The sequence below is a fragment of the Tamandua tetradactyla genome, chromosome 13 (assembly GCF_023851605.1).
Source record: "Tamandua tetradactyla isolate mTamTet1 chromosome 13, mTamTet1.pri, whole genome shotgun sequence".
Taxonomy (NCBI): domain Eukaryota; kingdom Metazoa; phylum Chordata; class Mammalia; order Pilosa; family Myrmecophagidae; genus Tamandua; species Tamandua tetradactyla.
In genome coordinates this window covers 31,498,364-31,517,763 of record NC_135339.1, presented here as the reverse complement: position 1 = coordinate 31,517,763, position 19,400 = coordinate 31,498,364, and the positions used below count along the sequence as shown (strand labels likewise).

Sequence of the window (19,400 nt, the reverse complement as noted above, 5' to 3'; positions counted from 1 at the left end):
GAACCACCTTGAATGGGTGAAGTCACATCTCCATGGAAGCAGTACAATCAAAGTTTCAATCCTAAACAATAATTCTGCCCCCACAAGATTGGATTAGGAAAGAAACATTTTTTTTCCTAGGGTACATAACAATTTTAAACCAGCACAATCTATTACTAGAAAATTGAAGTCTTTTAACAAGTAGATTATGAACATTTTTAAATCAATGATATCTTACAAATAAAATAACAGAATTTTAAAATTTCAAATATCAAATGTCAAAATTTCAAAATATCAGGAAAGAATCAGTCCTAATTTGATAAGGGAAATCAACATCCATACTTATTTGGCAGACAAATATACCCATTTTGGGCAACTGTTTCTCTCCAAAGTCTCCTTCAGTACAGCATTCTCATACAATTAAAAATGTAGGTAATCTGATAATGAAGAGTCTTCGCATCCTTCTATTGCCTAGTTAATGACTTAATAGAATAAAACCCTTCATTCAACATCTGTCACAGTATCAGATTCCTGGGTGTTCTAGTTTGCTAGCTGCCAGAATGCAACACACCAGAGACAGATTGACTTTTAATAAAAGGAGAGTTTATTTTGTTAGTCCTTCAGAGGAAAGGCAGCTAACTTTCATCTGAAGTTCTTTCTTACATGGGAAGGCACAGGATGGTCTCTGTTGGCCTTCTCTCCAGGCCTCTGGGTTCCAACAACTTTCCCCGGGGTGATTTCTTTCTGAATCTCCAAAGGCCTAGGCTGAGCTGTGAGTGCTGAGAGGAGGTATGCTGAGCTGTGCTATGTTGAACTCTCTCATTTAAGCACCAGCCAATTAACTCAAACGTCATTCATTGCAGCAGGCATGCCTCCTAGTTGACTGCAGATGTAATGAGCAACAGATGATGTTCACGTACCATTGGCTCATGTCCACAGCAACAGAACTAGGCACCTTCACCTCACCAAGCTGACAACTGAATCTACCACACTGGGTATAAGTAGACCCTAGTAAAAAAAAAAAAAAATCTTTGGAATCTCTAAAGATTTACATGACTCCTGGAAATATTCTCTATTCCCTCTCAGAGCTAAATTTCTGCCTTTCACTTCATCACCCTTACTGGTTATTTTTTCTTTAAGTCTTTTTCTTTCACCTTTCTCTGCTTTGCTACTTTTCTGGTTTTCCTCGCCTCTTTTTCCATTCTATCTTAACTGCCCTTGCTCAAAATATTCCACTGTAAGTATCGATATATCTTTAAAAGCAAGGGTAGTGCCTGCTATACAGTAGATCTCAGTAAATGAACTAATAGAAATTTTAGAAAAGCCTACACATTTTGTCAATTTAATATGTCATTTTTTTCAAGTAAAATTTGACAATAGCATTGTTAAAATACAAATTTTCATGAAGGTAGAGATATCACCCTTATATATTTTAAATAAATAGTTAATAAAATATCAGTTACGGCACACCATCATTTATCTCTAGGTTATTTTAAATATTGTAATGCTATGTTTATTAATATTAATGATTAATATTACCTTAGAAATCTGAATTTTAAACAAAAATGCATATGATGGAATTGTGTTTCTTACTGGAGGAGGAGTTGGCATTTCTGTGCCATTTTCCCCATGACTTTTCCCAAAAATGAATGCATTTTAGGGAAAAAGTAATTAAATAATTGGAAAGTTTTCCAAGTGCCCATCTCCTATTCAAATAGACAAAAATAACTAGATGCTTTTAAGTATCAGGTAAATCACTGAAATGTAGACGCCATTTAAGTTCATAGTCAAGGTAATATTTAAATAGAATTCACCTGATGGGAGAGAAAGAAATGCATAATTCATAAAGAAAACATCAATACATGATTTAATCTCTTAATGTCATAAAGAGGAAACATTCACAACCCTAATAAATCATACTGAGCTTCCATTTTAAGAAGAAAGATTGACATGTGCTCCTTCTCCAAGTCCTACTAAAACTAATGATAGGAATAGATAACAATAAGAAATATTAGGAAACTAGAAAGCAGATGACAAGATGTGAGAAAGCAAGAATCCAAACCAACTCTGAGGAAATCAAGTTGATGTTACACAGAATGCTCCATGTACTGGTAGAATTGGGGGTGAAGGAAGGGACTAAAATAAGGAGTACTGAGTGAAATTGATTCCCTCCTCTACTCCACATTACTGAACTTTTTCTCACCCCAGCAAAACTCTTGAGATTTTTATCTGAAGAGAGCAACATTGAGAGCATTTGAATTGGGGTTCTCTAGATTTATATGAGGAATGGGGTAAATTTTACCCCAGTGATTGCATGTGTAAGAACTTAATAGCATACGTAGAGATATCTCCTTTTTTTTTTGCTTCAGAGCCTTCTTTACATTCCTGGCAGAAATTTCAAAGAGAAACTAATTGGTGCAAGGGGAGAGATTTGCTTTCCTCTAGTAAGTCTTAAGTCTTTAAGTCTGATCCTAGAAAGGCTGAATAAAACAAATCCTGAGTTGCTAGAAGATGCCACAAACTCAGTGTTAATATAAGGCAGCTGATGTGAAAGTTTAGCTAGTCCTCCACCAAAGGTAAATAATGTTTTAAAAGCACAAAGCCTGCGTTTTCTGCCTTGGAATGAATGCATCACAGAAGGAATTGACAAAGGTGTCTTGCTGAATTTGTAACTGTGAACTTAGTAGAACCTGCTTCATATCTCCAGTTTAGTCTGGAAGAAAAGTACTAAATGGTTGACATACAAGGGGCAGTGGAATGGAGCATGCAGGCTTAAAACTGGCTGCATCTAGTTTCTAATAGTAATTAGCCTGTGGCATAATTTTATTCTTGGCCTGGTGGCTTAGTCTCTTTCTCTCCCTCCCTCGCCATTTTGGCACGTCCGGTTCTTCTAAGCCTCTGAATTACAAGCCTCACCAGCGACTAGTGATGATGCAGCCTTGTCTCTTTAACCCTATTGGCCTTCTCCTTAGTCCTCCACCTACCCAACATCCTCTGCTACGGGTACACTCAGGAACAGCATCTCTATGGTCACAGTCACTCATCCGTTCTCCCTGTGTGATTGGCTACCCTCCCCTGGAGGCCACGCCCTAACTCCGCCTCTCCTCAAACTGTATATAATCCAGGGCTCGTCAAGCCTCGTGGTCTTTAGCTACTGGCGGCCCTGGCATAAGCGTCTACCAACAATAAAGCTACCTCGCTTCATGCCTTAATTGACTCGGCCTCCAGTCCTTTAGACCCGCAGCGAGGTCTCCTGCGCGCGCCCCTTGGACCCAGACCCCCGGCTCGAGCCCCTTTTCTGCGTGCGGCAGTGTCGTCTAGCAAGCACTGAGAAGCTGAGGAGTAGAGGGTCCCCGATAGCTTAGCGGTTGGGCCAAACCGCATTAGCCTATATGAGAATTTCCAATTATGTGGGTCTCCCAACTGGGCCAGACCCTCTAGAATGTAGTCTTTGCTAGTGGTGCCTGCCACCCTTCTTGCACATGTTTCTTAGATTTGTTTTCCTTTTCATCATGCCACCAATATGATCACAATCCTTGAATAGCTTGCTATTTCCTACTTTCTAAAAATAAACACTCCAGTCTATTTTCTAGGACCTTCTAATATCTGTCACTTCCTTCAAGACCTTGGTATTTACATAATTTTCTTGGAATCTCTAAAATGAGTATGACTCATCCCCACCTCCTGGCCTCCACCCTGTAGGTTTTCTCACTTAGGCCATTCCCCGCTACAATCCAACTCCAAGTCTCATTCAAGGTCTAATACAAACTTCACTGGTTAACACTTTGTTCTAGGCTTACTGTATCTTATACCCACTCTGTTCTGTGTCCCTACAGTATTTACAACTAGAAGTTTACACCATACTATACAATGACTGTCATTTTCATATATCATTTTGTTTCTCCCTTGAGGGAAAGGATGGGATCTTGTTCTTCTGTATTTAATACAAAGGTAAAGATATGTCATACCATGAGTAGGTGCTGATGTTCTAGAGCTGGACTGATTCAAATTCAAACTCAATTTATGTGTGTATCCTTTGGCAATTTATCTGACCTCTATGAATCTTGTCTTTTTAAAATATAAAATAGAGGAAATGATAATCATTGGAATGTCCTTGATAATAAAAATGAGAAAATATATTTAACTATCATGGTAATGGTATGTAGTAAGCATTCATCAAAGTTTAACAATTATTAATCTTACTATTTAAAAAATTGTGGCCCTTTAGAAGATATTTTTTTATTCTTGTTTTTATTATATTTTAATTAGCTATTTTAAAATCTCTATCATCTTTAGTTACAGGACAGAGCTTAGCAACACTCAGTAGGACAACAATTTACTGATAAATATTCCACTACCAGATAGGGGCCCATTCTTGTAGTTGCCTGTGACAAACAAGCAGAAATGCCTACAGTAAAATAAATGTGACATGCCTGAAACTAAGGAATTGACTATATATAACTGTTAAACTTAACCCTCAGAAAAAGCATTACAGTGTCTGAGAAACACTCAAAACAAAATTGTGAGTAAAAGGAGAAGTAGAGAACAAAGTTTTATCCATTTTAAAACAACTGGAGATTTATCACAGGTTTTTTTTTTTGGTATGCCATTCGGTGGGGTCACATTTCATTCTATTTCCATGTGAGTATCCTATTATTGCAGAACCATTTGTTGAATTTTTTTGTTAGTTTGTTTTTGTTGGTTTCTTTGTTTGTTTGTTTGGGAGTGCATGGGCTGGAAATCGAACCCAAGTCTCCTGCATTGAGGTGAGAATTCTACCACTGAACTACCCTCACACCCCTATCACAGTTTTTATGGACAAAAACTTAGCTGAATCTGGATGCAGTTCAAGTGAAAGTACCAGAGGCCAAAATTCAATTTTGCTACACTTCTTCACTTCAGTTTAAAGACAAAATATCCCCATTATTTGTTGTGTATTTGGTAGTGACACCTATAAATTGTGTGAATGTTGGACTGTTAAGCTTTTCAAAACATGAAATGTATTTACTTAGCAGTAAGTTATGGCTCTATGGAATTGAGATTCCTCTTTTAACATCTTATCTACAGATCACAATATCCTCAAAGTCACTGACTTAGCAGCATCCTTTCCACCAGATTCAAAGTAGGTCAACAATAAGACATTAATTGAGGTCTGTCTCCTCACCACCTGTCAAGTGATATCATGTTACCTTTCCATCTTTAGTTCTACCTCCCAATCTCATTTCCCTTCTTTATCAGCCTGAACCCAGACAGTTATTTCAACACATTCTTTCTAGAAACTTCAATTCTCTCATCTGTTTGAATTCTGCTAAAAAAAATTCATTTCCAGCCTTGAAGTTTAGGTAAATACAACCTGACTTCTCAGAGCATGTTTAGAGAAAATCCATTTACTTCACTCCTAATAAATATGCCAGATTTAAATTTCTGGCATCTCCACCAATTTATTTTTAGTTCTTCCTAGTTGACTTTTATATGTCCATATCCCTTTTTCTACTTGAGCTCTTACTCCCATACTATCTTCCTAAGCCGTGTCATACTTCAAGGATGACTTCATCCAGAAAACAGAAGCCAGTCATTAACTCTCTCAAATTTCCTCCACTTAATTATATATTTCCTTTCTCTTTTAGAGAGAGATATTTCCACCCCTTTCCATGTTTCCTAGGAGAAACTTTCCTATATGTTTCTATGTTAAATTATAGATTTGGGGGGCATTGTGTATATATTTATAATTATGTTGAACAACAAAGTTTACTTCATTCACATTTTTAGCAACACTGATATATTTAGTATTATTTATAACATGATTGCATTATTTATATTCACCCTGAATTTTCTTTTCTAACTTCTTCATTTATATCCTTCACATTATTTTCATCCACAGATCTGGAGATTTTATATCTATTCCCATTAGTTTAGCAATCCCTGAAAAATTTTAAATATATGCATTCTTTATGCAATAAAACATAATGCTAATATTTCTAAATGTGCATGGTAAGGAAACACTAAAGAGAATGTAAATGTTATTGATCTTAATGATATAAAAAGAGGTGTTTTGGAGAAAAAGTTGGCTTATCATAGTGATAAAAAGCAGGGAGCAGAAAGACGTACAAGGAAAGGTGGGGGGGGGGGGATGTTTCCTTACCATGCACAGTGGGAAGTTAAAAGATATAGCTAACATCAGATGATTAGTAAAAGAATTCTGTAAAATATAATAAAACAAAAACATGATCCAAAAATACAAGACTATCAAAAATTAGAAAGATAGAAGAAAGGAAGATAAATGGTCATATACATGAGCTAAACTCTTATTAGCAAAAATAGTTAATAAAATATGTCTTAAAGATTAAAAAACATACTGTTTAGAGGAATGGAAGTAATCAAAACAAATTAAATCAGATGAGGTTACAGGTATGAGTCTCTCTGTGGAAGTAGGGAATGCTTTTCATTATTTGTTTCACCTTAATATACCTACATATGTGTGCACATATATACAGTACAGTATAAAATGCATTACATAAAATATGTAAAAAATATTAGAAACTTTTACATATTAGAAAAACATATATGTGGGAGTGTGATATTCTTCTAAATTCTAGGCCAACCTAGGCACATGTTGTATTGGTTTGCTAAAGCTGCCAAGATGTAATATACCAGAAGTAGAATGGTTTTTATAAAGAGAATCTAATAAATTACAAGTTTATAATTCTTAGGCTCTAAATAAGTCCAAACTAAGGCATACAGAGAAAGACACCATGGCTCAAGGAAGACCAATCTGGTAAGGCTTGTGGCTGGCATTTGCTGTTCCTTGTTCCTGGTTCATTGCTTCTACTTCTAATACCAGTAGTTTCCTCTCTAAGCATTTGTAGGTCTACACTTATTTCCTCCAGGACACAACTCTCAGTTCTGGCTTGCTTAGCATCTCATGGGAAGGCACATGGCGATGTTTGCTGTCTTGCTGTTTTCAGCATCTAGACAGCAGATGTTGCCTATCAGCACTCCAAGCATCTCTAAACATACATGTCTCTGTCAGCTCTGAAGCAAAGCATCTAAATCTAAGGTTTATTCAAACTGTTTCCCCTTTTAAAGGACTCTAGTAAACTAATCCAGACACATCTTGAGGTGGAGTCATATCTCCATCTAACACAAAAGGACACACCCACAATGGGACGTAACAAATCTTCATGGAGATTATCTAATCAAAAGGGTTTGTGCCCTACAATATTGAATCAGAATTAAAGGACATGGCTTTTCTGGAGTACACAATACTTTCAAACTAGTACAGTGGCAAAACCTTTTAATATGTACATTTATGTTTACTTTTATGTATGGAAAGTAAACTTCCATACATAAAAAGATACTTTTAAATATTACTTGTTATATAATTTCTTTTCTTTTCCTTCAAGGACTTCAAGAATCATATGTTGAATCATCTTTGCCTCTCACCTTCTTGCAGGAGCTTTGAATGCAGGTAGTCTGACTTCTCTTTCCAGGCAAGATTTCTAGTCCCAAAGCACCCTCTTATATCATTATTATGAAGTATAGCTTCATAATATACTTACATAATATATTTGTATTTTTTTGATTGTGGTAAAGGACAAGTAGGGAGGTGTGCTGGCTTGAAAGGATTTATCAAGGATTTATGAAAATAAAAGCCATATTTTAATCGTAATCAGCCATGTTGGAGAACGTTTTCTTCTAATCCCTATTCAGTACTATAGGTTGGAAATTTGATTAGGCTATCTCCATGGAGATGTGACTCAATCAATTGTGGGTATTAAACTTGATTAGATGGGGATAAGTCTCCACCCATTCTATTTGGGTCTTAATTAGTTTACTGGAATCCTATAAAGAAGAGACATTTTGGAAAGAATTCCTTTTGAGGAGGGAGCCGCAGAACCACGACAGAAGGATGAGGGAACCACAGAGTCCATCAGCCAGCGACCTTTGGAGATGAAGAAGGGAAATGCCTCCCAGGGAGCTTCATGAAGCAAGAGGCTTGGAGAGGAAACTAGAAGACACCACAATGTTCCTCATGTGCCCTTCCAGCTGAGAGAAAAACCCTGAACCTCATTGGCATTCCTGAACCAAGATACCTGGATGCCTTAGACTTTTCTATATACTTTTCTATAGACTTGCCTTAATTGGGACATTTCTATGGCCTAAAAACTTTAAACGTGCAACTTATTAAATTCCTCTTTTTAAAAGCCATTCTGTTCCTGGTATATTGCATTCCAGCAGCTAGCAAAATAGAACAGGAGGTTATCGCATACTGTGGTTTTCTCTCATTTTCTAGCATCATTAGTATTTACTGTTTATACCTTTCTTTCCAATCACTGTTACACTGCCAATGTCACCTCTCCTCTATTTCTTTTTCCTTCATAATGAAGACTCCCTAGGTTTTCCAATTCCAGTCCCACTCATTTTTATGCTCTTTCCTCTTAATTGGTGCTATGAAATACCACAAGTCCTGACCTGCGTTCAGTATTTCAGCATTACTATCAGATGTTCTCTTTTGTGGCCAATTTTCTTCTGTGCTTCATCTGTTAATCTTTTCACCCTCCTTCTCTTTTCCATGTAGTGTTTTAATCCTCTCAATTCCTGCTTTCCAAACAAATAGGCTTGTGGAAATGACAGTATGCCAGCAGGAACTCTGTGGGAATTTGGTATATATTTCTCTACTCAAAGGTACTTAGAAATTCACGTTTCTCTATACCCCAGTAATGTGGAAAGCATGAGTCATGTATCGATTCTTTGTGCTACTTTAGAGTGATTTAAACTCAGTCAACAGCTACCACTACTCAGGGCCAAACCCAAACCATTTTCTTTATTAAAAAAAAAATACTAATACATATTTATGACAGAAATTTAGAATTATAGGTTAAAAAGAATAGTGATCCAATTGCCCACAATCCAACTACCCATACATAATAACTGTTTAACACCACTGTGTATATTCTTTCCAAAGTTTTGTTTCTTATATATATAGAAATATGCATGTCTGTATCAGATCTATATATATTATGTAGATTTATAATGTGCCTGTGCGTTCGCGTAAGTATGGAGAAAGAAAAAAAAGGGAGGGAAAGAGAGAGAGACAGAGATTAATTTGGAATTTTCAGTAGTAGGATTTTCCCCAAAGACAGAGAGTATGCTTAAATAAATCTGCATAGGACCTTCGCCTGCAGAAACTGACATATGGGTCAAAGCTGAATTATTTGTGTATGGAAGAGAAGAGGACACATTTGGAAGCTAAGGACTGGGGTTGGAAACAAATGGCAATCACTAAAAGAAAGAAATGGAAGCTGATATCTAATAAGTATTCTTTATGAAGAGCTAATAGTGATGTTTTATAAATTTTATTCTCTTTATTTCCAAAGACATCTGTAGCAAAATCTTCACTAATCTTTGGAGAATGCATCTTCTTTCAGAATGATGAAAGGCAGTACTGAATTCTGCCACAATGAACTTTGCAATCAGAAAAAATGAAAGAGGTATATCCATAGAATAGTTATAAAAACAAATATATCACAAAATTTGGTTTGGAGTAGTTTTTTTTTCTCTATGTTACATATTTTCCTTTTTCATTAAATATTATTTTAAAACTTAAATTTATTTTCTGCAGACTCTTCTTCATATGGTGGGACATCATTAGTTTAATCATTGCAATTTTCTACTATCTTTAATAATTCTGACTTAATTCTGTAAAATTGTTGCCTTCATATCAGATTATTTCCTCAGGATATGTTCATTGAAGTGAAAAAAGCTATAAATATAGACTGGAAATTTTATGAAAGTTCTTAAGGTTTATGCATTCATCACCATTCCCAGTATCAAGCCCTTTTTAAAAAAAAAACAAGTTTTGGTCAATTTTATAGAATTAAAATATATCTTATTTTAACTTATTTTTTAGGTGAAATATTTTCACATATTTATTGGTTTTAATTTTTATGAGGAGTCAGTGGCACATTATCTGCTCATATCCTTTGTTCCTATTCTATAAGGATGTTTTTATTTTGTAAATTATAATGTTTATGTATTCTTTATATATTAATTGTCATCAATATATGTCACACTTTTACCGTTTTTGTTACAAATATTTATCCCGGTTATCTATATTTTATTATTTTATGATGTGCTATTGGTGTTCAGAATTTTAATGTAGTTCAATTTAATATTTCTTTATGATATTTTCATTGTAATGCTTAGAAAGATTTCCTCCATCTTGCTATCAGTGAAAGATTCATGGATGTTTTTCCGTTTTTTATGGTTTCTTTTAATTACATTTACATTTTACTTTATTTGAAAGTTATTTTTGTGTGATATATGATTTCCTAAATTCAGTAGGTCTGCTTCGTGGGTATGCTTCCTCTGTGGCTTTCATAAGTAAATCATGACTAAATTATTTAAAATATTGTAGTATGTATATGTTAGTAACTGGTAGATTAAGCACTATATATTTCACTGCTTTTTGGCCAGATCAATAAAATGATGGTTTAAATCTTTGAGAAATGTTTTGATTACTTCCTGAATATACATACAACATATGATTTCTTCATGTATATCAGAAAGTTGTCATCATTTCTAATGTATCTAGTTGCTGAGTGCAAAGGAATGCTGCCACTAATAATCTTGATGATACTACAAATCACTATAATGAAAATTATGTGGCCATAGAAACCAACCATTCAGATAGCTACCATAGAGATCAAAACTTGATTTACCAACTTCCTGGTAAAAGTAATATGCTGAGATGATATACAGAAAAAATTCCCGAAGAACTGGAGAGTGTTGAAAGGATATAAAGTAGTACTCCAGAAACTATTTGTCTTCTGTTTATGAGAGGCTCTCTCATATTTACTTACCAAAACCTCTATAACTGCATACCTAACACTTTTATAATTCTATATATTTTTCTCATGAAACTTCATTTTTGTCACTTGCTTCTCCAAGAAACCTGAGTTTTTGTTAGTATGACAAATATTTTAAACCATTATAAATATTACAAATCCTTTCCCACATAATTACCTGGTGAAATCTGTCATTTCCATCATGATCATACACATCTTCTTGGCCAGGACAATGATATCATTGCTTGTGTCATCCCATATCTCAATCTCAGCATCCAGCTTACTCTTAACTTTCTTGAAATCAGCAACTTGCTCTGCAATCTTTTCCTTTTCCGCTTCAGGCAACTGAGTCATCTTAGCCTAAAACACATGATAATTAGAGTTATAATCATTCAACTATGTCTAATAGCATTTCAGAAGGAAGAAGTGGTCATTATGGGATGCTCTAAAACCTGTTCATTTAAAATCAGAAACACTTCATAAGTTTTTTTTATTTAATCAAAACTTTTCAGGTTTCATTTTTCAAATGAAAAATCTACTAAATCACAATTATTGGCTCTAGAACATCATTGTGACATTTGAGAATAACAAGCTAGAATTTGATATCTGACATAATTAATTCTAATCCTTAAAATAAATGTATAAATTCTCAAATTTCTAGTGTATTAACACTTTACATTTTTTTCAAAGTCAATAAAATGCATCACAAATATTAGAAAAGCATATTCATTATTTATTTATACTAATAGTGTCTCAAAGAATTGAAATATAACAAAATTTATCTGGAAATATAAATTTTTATTGTGAAATACAGAATCATTTCTTGATAAATATGTACATATATACATGTATAGATGATGATGAAAGATGGATAATATATATATAATGATGATGATGATGATGCTAATGCTAGATGAATAGACAGATCCTTACATAAAAACTGAATATAAACCGGTAGACTGTAACAGCATATATTCATAAATCATATGTATACAGATAAGCACATATATAAAAAATCATAAGTGTATTTACATTTTAGTACATATAAATATATTCACATATGTACATGTGTAAAAAATATTGTGGGGAAAGAGTAAAATGCCATTGTGAGGACTTCATAAGGCAGCTTGTCCAAACAGGTATGGTGAGTTTTGAGTGCTTTTGTTTTCCCAATACACAGTAAATTTAGCCTGTATTGGCATGGTATCATTCTTCAGACACAGCACATTCTGAACAGTATGCAACCCGCATCTTCCATTTACAATCTGGTAAACTGGGGCCTATAACATTTCTTCAAATAAAAAAGAGTATTTTGAAGAGGATAAGTCACATAATTGGAATTTACTTATTCCATTATTCACACTGGAATTTGTGTACTTAAGATATCTATGTATCTCCAGATGCTAGACAGCCAAAGATGGCAAAAATAAGAATAAATCACCGCAAAAAAACCTTTACAATATTCTGGATATTAGAATGCTAAAAACATACTTTATTAAATCATACACCAGCAAGAAAGCTTAAATACATGAATGGAAGAAATTAAAGGAATGGTCAATGGAAAATTTAACCAAAAATAAAAGTCAAACTGTCAATATAAAGTATCTGGAATTATTATTTATTTATTATAACCCCAAACTAGTCTAAAATAACCCGTTATATGTAATCTCAGGATTAATTAACTCTGACTCAGGACTAATACAGTAAAATGTAAGCAATGTGTATTGATGGATAGAAGCATAAAATGCTCCGGGTGCCATTTTCCCACAGAACCTCTGAACAACTCACAAACAATGGTAGAACTATCATTCTTAGAACTGCAGAAAAAGAGTTAAAGGGTTGCAGTTACTGGGTGAGTACCGAATCAAGAAAACACAGCTTTAAAAAGCAATAAGCAAAAGTATGTCACCCTACCTTGCTCCTCTTCCACTATATCCCCCACAAACTGTGCTCTCATTGAGGGTCCCTAACCCTGTTCCGGAGAGGGCAGAGTAACTCCTCTGTGTATACTGGGGTGCCTGTATGTCAGTGTCAATCTAACCTGTGTAAGCCTGAAAGACAGAACCAGGAAACTTGTCTGGGGCTTGCTTTTCCAGAAAATGCCCTATAGGCAGAAGCAGCTTGGAGACAACCAAAGCAGTATAAGAAAAAAATAGGCCAAAACGATTTGGGGCAAAGGATTACCTGCATTAAAATCATAAAATAGAGTGCCCAGGAGGGAGAGAAAGTCTATTTCACAGGGAGTACAAGGGGCATTTGAATCCCTGTACATGAAATCTTTCCTTCTGAGATCAGAACAATTCAAGTATGTCCACTGCTACCACTGTTATTCAGCATTGTACTGGAAGTTCATGCCAGAGCAATTAGGCAAGAAAAAGAAATAAAAGGCATCTAAATCAGAAAGGAAGAAGAAAAATGTTTCCTATTTGCAGATGGCCTACTCCTATATATAGAAAATCCTCATATATCCACAGAAAGGCTACCAGGGGCTGGGATTGGGCTAGAAAATGGGGATTTAAGACTTAGTTGGTACGCAATTTCTGTTTTGAGTAATGGAAACGTTTTGATAATAGATAATGGTGATGGTACCATAATAACTTGAATGTAAGAGCACTGAATTATTTAATGTGGTTAGAAGCAGAATTTTTAAGTTGTATATATGTTACTAGGATAAAAACTAAAAAAAAAAAAAAAAAAGGAGTGTAAAACAAAATAACCTCTAATGCAAATGATGGACTATAGTTAACAGTACAATTATATTTTTTGTTTTTCTTAAAGTTGAACTTAGTCAAGAAGATCTTGTGTGTTCCAACGAAGTGTGTTCCAGCTTCTCTTCCTTGGAATGACCTTGATTACAGATACTACTTTGGAGAGCCTTAAACTTTCAGTCTAAATATCTCCAGATACAAAATTTAAAAAACCACAACTTCTACTGACCTGCCGCAAGACAGCTGTGTCGATTATTGGATATCATTGAGACTGACCCTGTTGTGGATAAGAATCTCATCCTTTATATCCAATTTTCTGAATAGCATCTCAATTCACATGATGAATTATAATCAATAGAAGTTTATTTCTCATAAGATAAGGGTTAAAAGTTAGTTTGCAAAGTTAGAAGCTCTTGTGAATTCTGGCTCTTTTTCATACTGGTAACAGCAACAACTCCAGCAGAAGCCTTAAATTACTGACAGACAACTTTGCTGAATGTTTTTCATGTTTCTGCAAATTATTTACTATTGGAAACCCATGAATTTCATTTACCATGGAAATTTCAAAACAATATTCAAGATAGTAATTGCTTTCTAAAGCCATAAACTTGCTTGCTTTGGAAACATAAAAATGGAATCATTATATGTATTCTTTTGTGTCCGCTTTTTATGTTCAACATTTATATATTGATATACAAATACTGTTGCATATGGTTACAACTAGCCTATTCTCATTAATCTACACATTTAGTATTCTATTATGCAAATATGCACCTGTTCTTCTATTAATGGACTTTGGGGCAGTATTCCATTTTGGGCTATAGTGAATAGGACTATCTTGCACATTTCTTTTGGGGTGCATATGGGCGCATTTCTTTTGAATATATGTTTAAAAGAGAAATTACTAAGTTACAGGAACCACCATAAACTTTTGTCCCTACCAGCTTTTCAACCTCATTTGATTTTACTTCCTTTCATTCATTGTAGTCTCAAGCTAAATTAAACTATTTGCTGCTACAGGTAGATAGATACCTTGAGATATTTACCAGACATGATTTTTCTGATCTTTTTCCCTTATCCCCATATCTGTTGGTCTAAAACTAGCATATTCCCACTTAAAATTCATACAAATATTACCCCTTTTATTTTCCACCTGTATGTAAATATTCTTGTAAAAATTTCAGAAAATGGTACACGTTTCTTCTTGAAGACATTCACAGTGTACTTTCCTGCATAATCATTTGTATACATGGATATCTTTTCTCACTTACTAGAGAAAAAGTCTTTGAATGCAGAATTATCTTTAAGGACAACAGTGGTGACATCCGATCTATCTATAGAGATCTATAGGCATAGATAGTAGTTTGTTTTCTTCTCCTTCCCATAGTACGTAAGTGCCCTTAAAGCAGAGAGTCTTTGTACAAAACAGAGCTTGGCACATAACACATGATAAATGTATGTTTGCTTGCGCTTGTTGTTTACAGAAATAGTCAAAACTTAAAGCAATAGCAAAGAACAGGCTTATAAGCTCAAAATTCTGTAATACTGATTTTACATTTTCTTTGGAACCCACATTTACACACATTCCCAAAGTCCTACCTCTACAAAGAACTCAACATGATTTCTCTTATGTACTTTTCCTGTCCATTTTCAACCTTAGGTCTTTATTATTCCTTCAAGACTTGATTAATAGCCCAAATGATCGTCCTACCTTCTATCTACTTTTTTCATTATGCTCATTATTAATAATTAAAATTCTTAAAATATTGATATGTTAACATTTTTTCTCTCAAAAACCTTTGATGATTCCCATTATCCCTTAAAAAAAGATGAAAAGAAAACAGTGTTATAACAGGAATAGCACGGGAAATGTGGCCATACAGTCTCCATTTAATTCCAACTCAGCCAAGTTCTAGACATGTCACATACTTAACCATCCCAAACCCAAGTTTCATCATATATGAAATGATGATAAACTTATATAGGGGTTTTGTGAGAATCAGAGTTTTACAGGTAAACAATAACCCATAGGATAAGTTAGTACACTGTACTTTTGATCAATGTATGTAAATGCCTTAACCTGGCCTCCAAGAATTTCCACAACATTATAGGGGACGGTAGTTAAAATATTCATCTATCCTACTTCACAGAGTTTAGGCAGAAGGGGAATGAAATATTTTAACATTTTCTATAAGAAATACATCTAGTAGAAATAATAAGGTCATTATAATTCTCTTATTCTCAGAAACCCCAGAATCCAAGTCACTTATTTTACAAATAAAGAGAATGAGCATCTGAGAAAGGGAGTCACTTGAAAATATTATCCACTGAGTTAGTGGCAAAGTTGGGGCTTAAATTCATGTGTCTACATTAAAAGTTCTCTTTCCACAAAATTGTTTTTCTTTCATCAGCTATAACTTTTTTCATGGAAACTTAATTCTTAAGCAAGTCACATAACTCTGTTACTTTCCTTATCCATAAAACTGGATGAAACATGGAAACACTCTTTTATTAATAAGTGAGCTATAATTACTAATTTTTTCATGCTTATAAATGGTTAGGGAATTTCTAATCAATTTACATCACTCATATGGGCGGGTGGTTAGAACTCAAGATTCTCAATAAAATGTTTTATACACTTTAAAATACATGCATCATGTATGACATAATGGAGAAAAAAATCTAAAAGGAGGATTTGTGAAATTGCCTCCAGAGTTTATTTAATTTAATAGAGGTATTTATATGTTTGCATTTTTTTCCCCAAATAAGCATAGAGACATTAGGGAAATGGGTGTGCTTTTTAATACTTCAACATTATAAACAGCAGAACATTTTGATGCAATTTAGGAATTCTGAAGTGCTGCCACAAAAATTCAACCTAATTAAAATTTGGAGAACAAATTCATGAAAAAGGTTCACACACTGATATTTAAGTATATCAAATTGTGAGTTCAAAGATATTCCTGAGAATCCATTATAAACAGTTTTCTATAATATTTTAAAATGATATTCAGGGATTAGAACTGGAGTTTAAGGAGTGCTATCCATTTCTACACTTTTTAAATATGGACCTTTAAACAAAATTTATAACTCTATTAGCTTTAATGAGCTCTCCATTTCCTCAACTTTCAAAAGATAATGCTCTTAAAACCCTAGTCCTTATCGGGTGTAAAATGATCTCATTTTATTTAAAAAGTTCATAAGCTTCAGGGGCTGGGCAGACAGCAAGAGTTAGTATAAAATGATCAGACTTACCTGATTGTCTCTATTCCAAAGTTAATAATAATCATGGTAGCTAACATTTGCCCTTACTTAGCATACGCCAGTCACTATGCTAAGCACTTTTAAGAAATCATCTCTTTACAATATAATAATATGACAAGGTAGATACTATTATTATCCACATTTCACAACCATGGAAAGGAGGCTTGTAGAGGACATATGCACATCTGCTAAAATGAAAGGGATTCTCTCCAATGTTTTTTACATCATATCTCCTTATTTATGGTTTCATTTGCAATATGGTTTTCTGTACTAGGGTTAATTTCAGTCTTGAAAAAAAAGTCATATTTTATTTGTGAACCCAGTTTGGAATCTAATTCTAGGAAAAGATAAAAGCTACAGAAAACACTTGGGAGACAACTAGGGAAATTTGAGCATAACTGGGTAATTCAGTGATATTAGGAAATTACCATTGATTTTCTTAGGTGTGATGATAATATTGTGGTTATATAAGAAAATATCCATTATTTCAAAGATGCCTGCTGAAATATTTAGGCATCAAATTCTATGATGTTGCAACTTATTTTGAAATTGTTCAGAATATAAAAGCAAAAAGGCTCTGATAGTACGTTAAAACTCTTAAATCTTGTTCATGTTATTATGGATGTTTATTGAACTAGTGATTAAACTTGAAGGCATATTTTCATAATGAAAATTGTAAAACAAATAATATTTTCTAAGTTCTGGTTTTAAAGAGGTATAAGGGATTTTATAGGCCATTTATACTCTAGTTTCTTAATGCAAAATATTATTCCATCTACAATATCCCTGGCCAATGATTCTATAACCTCTACTTGGACATACCTGAAGACTCAAAGTTTGGTTTTCTGGGGCTAAAAGATGAAGTATCCTATGTAAATTACACCAGTAAACATAAAAATATAATGGATAAGACTCACAACCTACAAAAAATAATTCTCACATAAGTAAGTGTGGTTGAAGACCCATAGGAAACAATTTCATTCACTATCCTTAGCATATATAATAGTGTTAAAATTTAAATAAATGTGGCTGTAACATAAGTCTTTTTCTAAAAATAAAGGTTCTTATTTCAAAGGTGTTGCTCTTCGTGGAAATTCAAAAAAGTGCTCTGGTGGAAGAAGATTTTCCATGTCTAAAAATTACAGGAATATCCCAATCTGTTTGACAGATTTAACCCTAGCATAGTAGCCATATATGTTGCTGCAATGCATGTTTTAGCCATAGGATTAAGACTAAGACTTTACTATCTTTTCTCTGATTCCTTCTTCACCAAAACAGGTGGGTGATTATAAGTTGCTTCCAAAATAAACTCATCTTACAGGGAAGAATATATTTTAACAAGTTTACATGAATATTCTGATCTCCTTAAAGATTTAAAAAAGAAGCTATATTTAGAATTACATCTCACAATCTTGAGTTTGGTTAATATAGTCTATCTTTCAAAGGCCAACTGACTCCAGGGGCAAGAAGACAACTGAGTCTGTTACTAACAAAGTGAGGCCAGGACCGTAGCAACCTGATAAGGTACAACTAGTTTATGAGTCTACTTGGGTTATCAGACCTTTTCCCCTATGATCCCTTACCTCTGGCTTTCATTAACAGGCATTGCATTACCTTCTGAGGCACTCTATCACATTTTTTTGGCAGAGGAATTTTTAGACAATTCTTTACATCCTTTCTCTATTACGCCTATATGCTAGTCCTTATTCTTCACTCTAAAACTGAAAGGTGAGTTTTTAATCTGTTTTCCATAAGATAATCTTCAGCTATTTGAAAATAATCAGATGCTAGTAACAGTGCTTTTCCCATTCTTTTGTTTCTTCACTTATTTCTTTAAGGAAAAACTGTTAAATGCCATACTCTTCTCCCAAAGACGTATTACCCAGGTGCTCAGCATCAGAGTGTTTTCAGTACTGACTCAATTATTGGTACTGCTATAAAATGACTTCCAGAGTTAAGTGAAATAGTCTAGATGAATTCTGCTAAGCCAAAAACAAAAAAAGCAAATTACAGTCTTTCTTTAGAATACTGTTTAAATGTTTAAAAGCTCAAAATGGCGTTGCATATTTATAACATGAATGCACATTATTTACTTACATTGAACGCCCAACTGAAATACCCATTAAAAAAAATGAACGGTAGCTAAGGTATATCTAAATAGTCTCTCATGTATTTGATTTTTAAAATCTAAATGTTGTAAGGATTTAGACTAATTTCAATTCATTTACACTGTGATTTCTCTGGACCATCATTCCAGGATAGTGAGATGCTTTTGTCTTTTTATTCTGTCAACAGTCACAACATAGAAACTTAAATTTTAAAACTAAGCTATATAAAACAAATAAAAACTTAAACAAATATATAGACTTGGAGCAACTCAAACAAGCCCAGAATTCAGTTCATCTTATTCACAAGGGTGAATACAAACCTATTTGTTTTTACTTTGCACACAACTAATGTGAATTTATTTACCTGAATTCCATTACCCAGTATATAGTTAATTAGAAGTGGGCAGGAGATCTGCTGGTCTGATCAGAAGTAAGCAGAAAGAAATCTATCACAGAGGAGACAGTGAATTTAGATAATGAGGGATATTCAGATA

At 33.9% G+C, this 19,400-nt stretch overlaps 1 protein-coding gene across 12 annotated transcripts in view; it reads right to left on the bottom strand.

Annotated features, from left to right (window-relative positions):
- The window catches only part of CTNNA3 (catenin alpha 3), a 1,849,311-nt gene that overhangs the window by 118,546 nt on the left and 1,711,365 nt on the right, over positions 1-19,400 (bottom strand). For all 12 annotated transcript variants that reach the window (XM_077125140.1, XM_077125142.1, XM_077125146.1 and 9 more), the window contains one exon: positions 11,005-11,186. In XM_077125140.1, coding sequence (XP_076981255.1) covers positions 11,005-11,186 — 182 coding nt within the window. The remainder of the gene's footprint in view (positions 1-11,004; positions 11,187-19,400) is intronic.